This window comes from Phyllobates terribilis, unplaced genomic scaffold (assembly GCF_046119375.1).
Source record: "Phyllobates terribilis strain yellow unplaced genomic scaffold, ASM4611937v1 Scaffold_12__6_contigs__length_324123572, whole genome shotgun sequence".
Classification (NCBI taxonomy): Eukaryota; Metazoa; Chordata; class Amphibia; order Anura; family Dendrobatidae; genus Phyllobates; species Phyllobates terribilis.
Window position 1 is genome coordinate 160,617,549 of NW_027362772.1, and position 13,389 is coordinate 160,630,937.

Here is a 13,389-nt window from a genome sequence, read left to right on the forward strand (position 1 = left end):
AGATCATTGTAATTGTTTTTGTATGTATACCCCTTTTCACATGCAAAGCGCCATGGAATAAATGGCGCTACAATAATAAATAATAATAATCTCGTTTTGTAAACCTAGGCCAATTTAGGAGTCTAAGCTTTAATGAGCCAAAAATCCAAGAATTTTCTAAAAAAATATCCCATAAAAGGTGATTCTTTCCAGAAAAAAAAGCTGTTTGAGTTTACCTTTATATAGAGATATTACGGTACCTCTAAAGAGGACCTGTCACAAGGTCAAAAGTTGATAGTTTTTGCTCTTATTTTATTCCTGCTGCTCCCTTAAGTTTTTTTTTATTTAAATCCGTCGTAAGGTTGCAGAGATATAAATCTTTTTATTATTTCTAATTTCTATGGTCTTTAGCAAGGGGGCGTGGCTCACAGGGAAAAAATGTAGAGGAGCCTAAAGACACGCCCCCGAGGATCCTTTGAGGCCTATATCTCTAGAACTGCATGAGGGGTTTTAAAAAAAGAAAAAAAAACTGATTACTCAGCGGAGTCACAGGAATAAAATAAGAGCAATAACTGGTCACTTTTAAAGTGGTGACAGTAATTCTTTAAATAGTTATATTTAGTCATTCATAAACACAAGTTCTCTGAATGAATGTTGTATTTAATATAACTTTTGGGTCTAGTGATTAAATAAGTAACAGAAGACCGAATGGAAATACATTTCCTCCAAGTAAGTCTAAGTCCAAGTAAGTAAGTAAATTTATCATTGGGATTAAAAAGGTTTTCTATGATATTTTGATGATTTCTCCTTAGGTCATCAAAGTTAGATCAGTAGGGGATTTGACTCCTAGCACCCTTACCAATCAGCTGTTTGGAGATTCCATGATATTTAGGTTAGAAAGTTATCTTTCTTCTAACAAATAACATTTTTCATCCACTTTTTACCATCTGGCCTTCATTTTTCTCATATCATATGCACAAAAAAAAAATTCAGAGCTTCTCCTAACCCATTAAACAGTAAATTACAGACAACACTCAGATGATACATGCTATGTGTTTTTTGTAGGACCCATTCATTTGAAAGGGAAAATTGGATCCCTAATTCGTCCACAAAAAATGTGAACAAACGCATAGACCGTGAGTTCTATCCATGAAAAACACTGATAGGACACATACGTGAAACACGGACATCTAAATGAGGCCACCATTCTCTAGTTTCTAGGGTAAGACAGAATGTTCAATGTTCTGGATGACAGAACATACATACTGATAAGGTAAAGGGAGGGCTATGGAAACTTGGGCTGAGGCATACATGATTTTCGTAATTTTTTTTATTTAAAAAACTTGAAGGGAATCTGTCAGTAGGATCCCCCCTCCTAAGCCGTCTATATGGGCATGTAGCTCATAGGAAGCTGAATAAAATGATACCTTGATATCTGCGATCCGGTCTTATTCCTGAGAAATCCACATTTTTCTTAATATGTAAATGAGCTGTTAAGATCTATGGGCTGGACATACAGTACAGACCAAAAGTTTGGACACACCTTCTCATTTAAAGATTTTTCTGTATTTTCATGACTGTGAAAATTGTACATTCACACTGAAGGCATCAAAATTATGAATTAACACATGTGGAATTATATACTTAACAAAAAAGTGTGAAACAACTGAAAATATGTCTTATATTCTAGGCTCTTCAAAGTAGCCACCTTTTGCTTTGATGACTGCTTTGCACACCCTTGGCATTCTCTTGATGAGCTTCAAGAGGTAGCCACTGGAAATGGTTTTCACTTCACAGGTGTGCCCTGTCAGGTTTAATAAGTGGGATTTCTTGCCTTATAAATGGGGTTGGGACCATCAGTTGTGTTGTGCAGAAGTCATGTGGATACATAGCTGATAGTCCTACTGAATAGACTGTTAGAATTTGTATTATGGCAAGAAAAAAACAGCTAAGTAAAGAAAAACGAGTGGCCATCATTACTTTAAGAAGTGAAAGTCAGTCAGTGCGAAAAATTGGGCAAACTTTGAAAGTGTCCCCAAGTGCAGTTGCAAAACCCATCAAGCGCTACAAAGAAACTGGCTCACATGAGGACCGCCCCAGGAAAGGAAGACCAAGAGTCACCTCTGCTTCTGAGGATAAGTTTATCCGAGTCACCAGCCTCAGAAATCGCAGGTTAACAACAGCTCAGATTAGAGACCAGGTCAATGCCACACAGAGTTCTAGCAGCAGACACATCTCTTCAACTACTGTTAAGAGGAGACTTTGTGCAGCAGTCCTTCATGGTAAAATAGCTGCTAGGAAACCACTGCTAAGGACAGGCAACAAGCAGAAGAGACTTGTTTGGGCTAAAGAACACAAGGAATGGACATTAGACCAGTGGAAATCTGTGCTTTGGTCTGATGAGTCCAAATTTGAGATCTTTGGTTCCAACCACCGTGTCTTTGTGCGACGCAGAAAAGGTGAACGGATGGACTCTACATGCCTGGTTCCCACCGTGAAGCATGGAGGAGGACTTGTGATGGTGTAATGGTGCTTTGCTGGTGACACTGTTGGGGATTTATTCAAAATTGAAGGCATACTGAACCAGCATGGCTACCACAGCATCTTGCAGCGGCATGCTATTCCATCCGGTTTGCGTTTAGTTGGACCATCATTTATTTTTCAACATGACAATGACCTCAAACACACCCCCAGGCTGTGTAAGGGCTATTTGACCAAGAAGGAGAGTGATGGGGTGCTACGTCAGATGACCTGGCCTCCACAGTCACCAGACCTGAACCCAATCGAGATGGTTTGGGGTGAGCTGGACCGCAGAGTGAAGGCAAAAGGGCCAACAAGTGCTAAGCATCTCTGGGAACTCCTTCAAGATTGTTGGAAGACCATTTCCGGTGACTACCTCTTGAAGCTCATCAAGAGAATGCCAAGAGTGTGAAAAGCAGTCATCAAAGCAAAAGGTGGCTACTTTGAAGAACCTAGAATATAAGACATATTTTCAGTTGTTTCACACTTTTTTGTTAAGTATATAATTCCACATGTGTTAATTCCTAGTTTTGATGCCTTCAGTGTGAATGTACAATTTTCATAGTCATGAAAATACAGAAAAATCTTTAAATGAGAAGGTGTGTCCAAACTTTTGGTCTGTACTGTAGATCTCCCAGAGAATCTGCCTCCTAGGCTTATTATAAATGAAAGGAGGCATTACCAGTGTGAGACATATAATGACTGACAGTCTGCTCTCCTGATCTACATGTCTCACACTGGTAATGCCCCCTTTCATTTACAATAAGCTCTGGAGGCAGATTCTCGGGGAGATCTATGTCCGGCCCATAGATCTTAACAGATCATTTACATATTAAGAAAACATGGATTTCTCAGAATAAGACATCGGATCGCAGATATCAAAGTATCATTTCATTCAACTTTTTATGATCTGCAAGCCCATATAGTTGGCTTAGGAGGGGGAATCCTACTGACAGATTTCCATTAAATCTATTTATTTTAATCAAGTTTGCAAAAATACATTTTAAATATTTCCCTCTAGAAATTCACAGTGAAAACCCATAGGAAGAGCACATTTATTCATTACTTACTCTTTTAGCATCTTCTCTCTCTAAATGAAGGTAGTAGGTGGGGTAGAGTCCTCTATCTACTCCTTTCTTGTCCCTGGTGATGCGGCACTGAAAAGTCATACTCCGAGGAGCTGGGCGTAAAGCAAAACCTTTCAGATCATCAATTTCTAAGCAGGCAGCAATCTCGGGGTCTTCTTCCTAAGAAGAGGCTCTGCATTAGGTTATGCTACAATATAAGGGTTGATCTATCTTCAAAGTGGACCTGTTACTAGTCGGGGGCTGTCCCTACACAGACTGACACTGTCCAATCAGTGTTGAAAGTGTCAGATGGGTAGTGATACACCTCCTACCCAGTTGTCATTTATTCATAAATTTCAAAGAGGAATAAATGAGGGATGGAACATCACAGAGATGTTGCAGAAGATGCTCCAGACATCTCAGGAGAGATATTGGGTTCTCCCTAAAACTTACTTTACTCAAGGAAGACATTGGTCTTGTATATACAACACTGCTAAGGATATCTGAATCTTCATCAAAGTCGTTATCTTCATTGGTATCCCCTTCATTGGAATCCCGTCTTCTTCTGGATTTCGCTGAGGTCATCATCAAGAAGAATAAATGGCACATTGTTAGGCTGGATTTACAGGTCAATTTCATACATATACGGTAGTTGAGGTCTCACAATGAACTTATTACAGAATATAAACATATTTTGCAAAAATTCTAACCAAAAATACCTTTCTTCCCTTCACAAGGAAATTTCACTTCTATTCATTGCTTATACTGGACATGAGCCAAAAATTATGACATAGGTTAGGTCCAATGGAACGTTTCTTTAGAGGGGTTGTCCAGGCACAGCATATTGATGACCTATTCATCGTACTGCAAAATGATTCCTATGTAAAAGAATGAGCTGCATTCAAAATATTTACATCCAATGTCCACCAGGGAAAATAATAGCTGATTGATGGGGGTACCAGGTGTTGGACTCCCACGAATTTCATATTGATGACCTATCCTGCGGACAACCCCTTAAAGAGGGGGAATCGAACTTTTAAAAATCTTGCCCCCCCTATCAAACTTGTCCTTTAGGCCAAATAGAAAATGTATGCTCAATTCTACCAAAACTTTGAAACAGTGATCAGGGATGAGCGAACCTAAACTGTAAAGTTCGGGGCTTGTACCGGATACCTAATGTCCAGTACCGAACCCCGAACATGGACTTCTTACTGTATGTCTGTGTTACTTTTCAGTTTTAGCAGACTAGTAAAGCTTGTTGAAGCGTAGCAAATCAACAAGATTTTCCGGTGTGGGCACTTCCGACACCATCACAGCCATGCCTAGGGTTAGGGTTAGGTTTAGACTGGCAATGGAGCTGCATTCTCTGAATGGAGCGTCATAGACTGGATGAAGAAGACTGGAATTGTCGTGGGATCTCCATATTATGTATTACGGCAGCCCCTTCGGATTGTTATTTTTTTATTATTATTGTTGTTTTTTTAATGTATGGGGGAAAGAGGGAAATTGTTGGGGAGGTTTTTTTCAAATAAAGATTTTTTTCAGTGTGTTTTCTTCTCTTCTTACTTACTGGGTTAGTAATGGGGGTGTCTGATAGAAGCCTGTCCATTACTAACCTGTGGGCTTAATATCAGCGGACATTACACATCTGACATCAACCCCACAATCCCATTACCCTGATTGTCACCAAACCAGGGCAATCGGGAAGAGCCGAGGCTAATAGATGCACCATTTCTGGGGTGGCTGAAGGCTGGTCTTATTAGGCTGGAAAGGGGCCAATATCCATGACCCTTCCCAGCCTATTAATATCAGCCCCCAGCTGTCTGCTTTGCCTTAGTTGGTTATTAAAAATAGTGGGGACCTCACATCCTTATTTTAGGGGGTCCCCCATTTTTTTTTAATAATCAGCAAAGGCAAAACAGACAGCTGGGGGCAGATATTCCATGGATATTCACTTTTTCCCAGCATAATAAGACCAGCTGACCGCTATCTACTTTCCCTTGGCTGGTTATTAAAAATAGGGGGAACCCCACATCATTTTTAATTAATTTATAAACGAGTACAGTAAGCTAAAAACACAAGGCACTACTCTACTCCTCCACTTGGACCTCCGCCTAATGGTTTAAGATTATTATTTTTTATATTTTTTATTGTGTGTTATTTTAAGTAATTTCCCTATCCACATTTGTTTGCATGGCAATTTTCCTGCTCTTGCCCCCATTTTTCTTACTTTTGCAGAGTCCTAGCCCTTACTAAGACCATTTTACAGCACCAAAGTTTGGGTCCCTATTGACTTACAGTACAGACCAAAAGTTTGGACACACCTTCTCATTTAAAGATTTTTCTGTATTTTCATGACTTTGAAAATTGTACATTCACACTGAAGGCATCAAAACTATGAATTAACACATGTGGAATTATATGCTTAACAAAAATGTGTGAAGCAACTGAAAATATGTCTTATATTCTAGGTTCTTCAAAGTAACCACCTTTTTCTTTGATGACTGCTTTGCACACTCTTGGCATTCTCTTGATGAGCTTCAAGAGGTAGTCACCGGAAATGGTTTTCACTTCACAGGTGTGCCCTGTCAGATTTAATAAGTGGGATTTCTTGCCTTATAAATGGGGTTGGGGCCATCAGTTGTGTTGTGCAGAAGTCAGGTGGATACACAGCTGATAGTCCTACTGAATAGGCTGTTAGAATTTGTATTATGGCAAGAAAAAAGCAGCTAAGTAAAGAAAAACGAGTGGCCATCATTACTTTAAGAAATGAAGGTCAGTCAGTCCGAAAAATTGGGCAAACTTTGAATGTGTCCCCAAGTGCAGTTGCAAAAACCATCAAGCGCTACAAAGAAACTGGCTCACATGAGGACCGCCTCAGGAAAGGAAGACCAAGAGTTAGCTCTGCTTCTGAGGATAAGTTTATCCGAGTCACCAGCCTCAGAAATCGCAGGTTAACAGCAGCTCAGATTAGAGACCAGGTCAATGCCATACAGAGTTCTAGCAGCAGACACATCTCTACAACAACTGTTAAGAGGAGACTTTGTGCAGCAGTCCTTCATGGTAAAATAGCTGCTAGGAAACCACTGCTAAGGACAGGCAACAAGCAGAAGAGACTTGTTTGGGCTAAAGAACACAAGGGATGGACATTAGACCAGTGGAAATCTGTGCTTTGGTCTGATGAGTCCAAATTTGAGATCTTTGGTTCCAACCACCGTGTCTTTGTGCGACGCAGAAAAGGTGAACGGATGGACTCTACATGCCTGGTTCCCACCGTGAAGCATGGAGGAGGAGGTGTGATGGTGTGGGGGTGCTTTTCTGGTGACACTGTTGGGGATTTATTCAAAATTGAAGGCATACTGAACCAGCATGGCTACCACAGCATCTTGCAGCGGCATGCTATTACATCCGGTTTGCGTTTAGTTGGACCATCATTTATTTTTCAACAGGACAATGACCCCAAACACACCTCCAGGCTGTGTAAGGGCTATTTGACCAAGAAGGAGAGTGATGGGGTGCTGCGCCAGATGACCTGGCCTCCACAGTCACCAGACCTGAACCCAATCGAGATGGTTTGAGGTGAGCTGGACCGCAGAGTGAAGGCAAAAGGGCCAACAAGTGCTAAGCATCTCTGGGAACTCCTTCAAGATTGTTGGAAAACCATTTCCTGTGACTACCTCTTGAAGCTCATCAAGAGAATGCCAAGAGTGTGCAAAGCAGTCATCAAAGCAAAGGCTACTTTGAAGAACCTAGAATATAAGACATATTTTCAGTTCTTTCGCACTTTTTTGTTAAGTATATAATTCCACATGTGTTAATTCATAGTTTTGATGCCTTCAGTGTGAATGTACAATTTTCAAAGTCATGAAAATACAGAAAAATCTTTAAATGAGAAGGTGTGTCCAAACTTTTGGTCTGTACTGTATATGGGTTCGGGGTCAAGTTCTGGTACCCGAATCAAACTTTGCACTAAAGCTCAGCCGCACCCGAACTTCCACGTGTCTGCTCATCCCTAACAGTGATGTACGTTACTCGGGTACCCTCAACTACACTGTTTTACAAAAAAAGAGAATGGTCAGCCCTGAAAACTAAAGGCCCCCATACACATTAGATAGCTCAGCCGAGCGCTCCTTTGTTCTTAATGAGAGAGCTGCTGCAAGACTACTTTGGCAAAGGCTTATGTCCAAGGAGGACAAAAGGATCAGCCATTAAAATCCATCAGGCCAGATCCTTCTCTCATCCAACTTCATCAGTCCAGGGAGGGTTCGGAGGCCCCTATCCACATTAGACGAATACTGCTGATATCTGCAGGTTCAGCCAACTTTAATCTAATGTGTATGGCGGCCTTTATGTTCTTCACGTCTGAATGTTTTTTAAGATGACTTAGGTGGAAGAATAATGTTCCTCATGTCTTTATGTTGTCAAGGGATCGTGGTCAATAAACAATATAGTAGAGTGGCTACAATATGGAATTATATCATGGACTTTCCCGTTGTCTCCACCATGGACATTCCCATTTCTGTCTTTAGGCCTGAGTCTTTTACAAGAACGTCGTTGTTAAAGGAACCCATATATACCTGTTTTCTGTGGCTTCTTTTTATGACGTTGCTTGATGGGTGCAGGAGGGACTGTTCGATCTCCTATGCTCAATGAATTTTCTTCATCACTGGAATTCTTGAAGGCAACCATCTTATCAGATGTTATTTCTTGAATAATATCTTGGGTTTGTACCTCGACACCTATACAAATTTTGAAATGGGAAGTTGTTTCAACATTATTATATCTCGGATATGAGCTGGCCATACAACTGAGATAAGTGTTGTCAAAAAATGTGTTTACCCCACATAAAAGTGAACTCCCAACATTGCCAAAAACCATCATCCCTTTAATGTTGAAGAAGATTTAGGAGGTCCTTAGTACATGTTAGATTGGTGGCTGGCCCCACCAAAATTAGTGTTAAGATGTTTTCTCATGTATATGGCTCAGTAATACTCGAGTCAGCACCAATATTATCATAACGTGTGCTACCTTTATTTTGTGGCGTGTTCTCTTTCTCACAATCATGAGCTCTACGAGTCTTTGACACCTTGGGTGATGGTTTCTTGGGTTCTTTCGCGTCATGTTTTCCTGGATATAATAAAAAACCGTACAGTGATAATACATGGACATATCTTCAGATATAAAATTGCCTTCTTCCAGAAACAGAAGACAGCAGTAGATAAGAATGGTAAGAACGCTATGCACAATATGGTGGTAGAACATTTTTTGATGCAGAAAAGGCCTTAGAAATGCAATTCATATTTTTATGTCTTATAAAAACTGCACAGACTATTGCTACACTTTGCAAAACTATAGGCCCGATTCATCATTGCATTTTCATCCATTTTTTGGCATGAATACTTTTCTTTTAGTGACTTTTTGATTCATGACAAATTCATAAAAAAAATTCCACCTTTTTTAAATTTTCATCTGTTCAGTTATTTTTATGATTTTTTTTATGTCAATATCGCTTTTCCAGATGTTTTAAATTGATTCAACAAATGCTCTTTTTTGTTTTTTAAAAAGTTGCTTCCTACCTTCCTGGAATGATTTGATGCACACTGATTATTTTGGCACATTTCTGCGCCATTTTACAACGCATGCTACTTTTTGCATTAAAAAGTCGCAAAATTAGGTCAAAGACAACAAAAATAGCATTTTAAAAAATTCCATGTGCACCAATTTTGAACAATTTGGTGCAAAAATTTGCAATGAAAACTGCAAGACTGGAAAAAAAAGTGACTTAAAAAAATGCAAATGATGAATCGAGTCCTTAGTTTTATCTAGGTGCTCTGGAAGCTATGGATTAAGCTGAGATGACAAAATAATCATCTGATTTTGGTCCAAAAAAAAATAACAGACAATTTTTTTATCTGTATTGTCATCCATTTGTCATCTGTATCCCATTCGCATGAGATCCGTTTTTATATGTCATCAGTGAATAAAATTAACAAGAACAAATCTAGTTTCTTTGGTTTAAGTATAATTCATCCACAAAAATTGGATTCTGTACTGTGGCTCCATATGGGGGTCTGATTTTTTTGAGGGGGGCACCCTTTAAATTTATAATCCTAAATATTAATAATTTACTCCTAATGTTAATGAAAACTGGGGGTGGAAACCATAAAACCATAAATGTATATAAAGGTCAAACATCAAATTAATAATCTGTTAATCAAAATATGCATCACTGTTGATCATTGTATGCCATAAATAGCTGATAGATGGGGGGGGGTCACACCACTGGGACCCTTATCTATCTCAAAAATCAGGTCCATCTCACTCAACCATGAATGAAGAGGTGGCCGCACTCACGCTGGTCGTTCCATTCACTTTTAAGGAAGTTCTGAATTATTACCAAACTTTTTTGGCAATTTTTCAAACTCCCATTCAAGTTAATAGTGAGAGCTGCATGCGAAGCTACTGTACCTCCCCATTCCCTATAAGACAGGGACCCGTTCTTGAAATAGATGTGGGCGACATTGGTGGGACATTGGTGGGATCCACATCTATCTTGTAAAAATAAAAGCATTCACATGAAGACACGATTGTTGGGGGGATCATCACCCTGTTTAAAAGGCATTATCATGACACGTACCTGCCTTGGTTTTGGTCTTCTGCTTCGGTTTGGCTTGGAGGTGTTCTTTCCTGCTCGTTAAGGGTCTGGTGTCTTCAAGAATTGTCTCCTCCAGATCTTCATCTGAAATCTCTATAAGAAAGAAATAAAGAGTTTTTCCAGCTTCATAAAACTTTCACCTATACAGTTCATTGTAAAAAAAAACACAACTGGTCTTTACTCACCCTCCCCAGGTCCGCTGCGTTGTCTCCTTTGCTGCTCTGATTTATATTGCTTGAATACAGTGATGACATCATGTTGACATCACTGCAGCCAATTGCGGAGCTCAGCGGCTCTGCCCATGTAAACCGTACAGTGATTGGCTGCAGTTTTGTCGACGTGACATCATGCCTCAACCAAAGAACTGAGACAAGGACAGCGGCGGAGGCTCAGCGCTGGACCCAGGGTGGGTAATCAAGGCACAGTTTGTTTTGATACAAAGAACTGAGAATATAGGGGTAAGGCTAAGTGCCCACGATGCAGAAATGCTGCTGATTTTTTCTGCATCTCCCTGGGAGGAAAAACGCATGCGTTTTTTACATGCGTTTTTCCTGCCAGGTAGAAGCGTTTGTCAAGCGTTTTTGCATGCATTTTTGCATGCAGGTTATCAAGCGCTTTTCCAAGCGATTTTAGCGTCATTTGGAAAAGTGCTTGACAACTTGGTCACACTATATAAATCCATGCAACCGGCATATAGTGTGACCAAGTTAATAGTTAAAAAAAGAATAAAAATGGTAAAAAAAATAAAAAAAACCCCATTATACTCACCTTCTGATGGCCTCCAATCTTCTCTCCGTTGCGTCCGTTGTCTTGGGCGGCTCGTGGTGATGTAAAAGGACCTTCCATAACATCATTTAGTCATGTGACAGGTCACTTGACCGCCGACGCAGCTGATGTCGGCGGTCGCGTGACCTGTCACATGACTAAATGACGTCATGGAAGGTCCTTTTACACCATCGCGAGCCACCGGAGAGCCAGGACGCACCGGAGAGAAGACCGTGGGCCATCAGAAGGTGAGTATAATGTTTTTTTTCATTTTAAATTCTTTTTTTAACAGGTACTATGGTACCCGGGTCTGGAGGAGAGTCTCCTGTCCTCCAGACCCGGGTACCATCCGCACATTGAATCGCTTAATATCCGCATGTGCACATGTAGTCATGCGGATAATTCAATGCAAGTCAATGGCGGCAATTATGCCGCGTTTCCGCAAAAATAATGGACATGCTGCAGATTTTTCCACGATGATAATCCACAGCGGAAATTTCCACAGCATGTTCACAGCACATGCGGATTATCATTGGGGATCATAGGGCACGTATTACCAAGCGTTTTTTAAGCATTTTCGCTGCGGAAATTCCTCTGCAAAAAAGCTTGAAAAACACATAGTGGGCACTAAGTTTAAAAAAAATGGACAGTCCCTTTAAATGGGATGTCCCCTTTTGAACTCCCTTGTTTACCTAAATACATGTATTTGGGGTTAAAAATATTTTTTACTGTTGGGTTTCATAGAAAATGTTGCACCTTTTCTCTTCTATGGCCTCTGTGTAACCTTGTCTATCGCTGGCAGTAGAATGAGTTGGCTGAGAGTCTGTCAGTGAGTTTACTCTGATGGGCGTTAAACATTTGTCTTTTTCTGAACTCCTCTTAGCTAATATAGGACCAAAGTTGGACGTGTAAGGAAATAAAGAGCCTATAAAAGACAAATGGTGCAACATTTATAATGAAACCCAATTTAAAAATGTATTTATTTCTCACAACACATGCATTTAAGTAAAAAAAAAAATGCCCCCAAATATGGACAACACCTTTAATGTTTTTTGGTGCTGATATAAATATGCGATTAACATTGGCATTGATGAAAATGGTATACCTCCATGGTGTTGCAGCTCCTTCTTTGTCTTGCAATCAGCCTTCATATTCCTTCCGGTCGGACTGTAGCAAACACTTTCATGCATTCCCTCTGAGAGCAAGGGATTGGTAATACCTTCAAATTGTTGTAATGGAGTAGAAGAACAAAGGTAATGTATAAAGAGCTCATTAGTAATGCAAATAAGTAATAAATATGGGAAGAAGATTTTAATAGGAGGTTTGTCCAGTATAATTATCCTTGTAAATTTTACCTAATATCGATATTGTTCACCTTATTTTACTGGCTATGTGATCAAAGTAGAATATAGAAGGAATTCAGCCATTTTTTGGATTAAAAATGTTCAAAAACGTTATTGTAAATTTTGATAAAAACAGGATATATATATATAGGAAAGCCAGGTTGGCTAGGGTTAAATCCTAGCTCTACAGGCTCTGATTATTTGCACCTGGCTGGCTCTGTATATAGCCAGGCTAGCTGATGTTATCCGTAGTTTAGTCAGTCAGCTGGGGGGGAAGCTGACCAGACTGGATGTGTCTTGGAGCTGAAGAGAGGCCAGAATCTCGATGAGAAGAGTCTGCACAGGCCGTATGCACCAAACTAAAAGTATCAGTGATTTCTATGGACAATAGCTTGGCTGGGTATAGTTCAGCCATGTATGAGTAGCCAGGGTCTGTTCTGTGTAGCTAGCATCTGGAGAAGGCTAGGGATTTATGTTTATGAGTTTGTTGTATTGGTGCTGTGCAACCTGTGGAAAGCTATAAAAACTGAACATGTTTGGAACAAAACTGCATTGCCTGTATGAATGTTACCTAAGGCATAATGCCTAATACCTACCAGAGAGAGTGAACCCCTACAATATGTAAGTATATTAAAATAGAAACTTTTCCTACGCGTTTCAGACTAGAAAATAGTCCTTACTCATGGACTTAGTTTTAGTCTGAAACGGGCAGGAAAGCTTTTATATAATTTGTTTTCTACTACTAGGAATGTCCTGTTTTAATCCGAATTTACAATAAACCGAGCTAAGGATTGCTGGAAACTTAATTCTGGGTGAGCTGGATCATAGTTTATCTTACCGGCTATGTGATCACTTGTTTTTTTTTATGGACATTTACAATATGTTCATTGTGGTCTTTAATTTTTCATTTTCATCTTCTTCTCCCGCCAACCTTCCATATATTTGTTTAACTTTTTTTTTCATACCTAAAAGTTCCTAAATTCCAAGGACCTATCCCTCCTAGATGGATCATTGTATTGACTCTTGTGTTACATCACACATAAGTCTACATGTCTGTGCC

At 39.8% G+C, this 13,389-nt stretch overlaps 1 protein-coding gene across 1 annotated transcript in view; it reads right to left on the minus strand.

Moving 5' to 3' along the window:
* Positions 1 to 13,389, minus strand: part of LOC141173159 (tubby protein-like) — a 31,565-nt gene that overhangs the window by 6,842 nt on the left and 11,334 nt on the right. The window contains exons 5-10 of the mRNA XM_073657794.1: positions 12,092 to 12,205; positions 10,204 to 10,314; positions 8,595 to 8,693; positions 8,144 to 8,305; positions 4,020 to 4,141; positions 3,570 to 3,746 (exon numbers count right to left, since the gene is read on the minus strand). Of these exons, the coding sequence (XP_073513895.1) occupies positions 3,570 to 3,746; positions 4,020 to 4,141; positions 8,144 to 8,305; positions 8,595 to 8,693; positions 10,204 to 10,314; positions 12,092 to 12,205 (785 nt within the window). The remainder of the gene's footprint in view (positions 1 to 3,569; positions 3,747 to 4,019; positions 4,142 to 8,143; positions 8,306 to 8,594; positions 8,694 to 10,203; positions 10,315 to 12,091; positions 12,206 to 13,389) is intronic.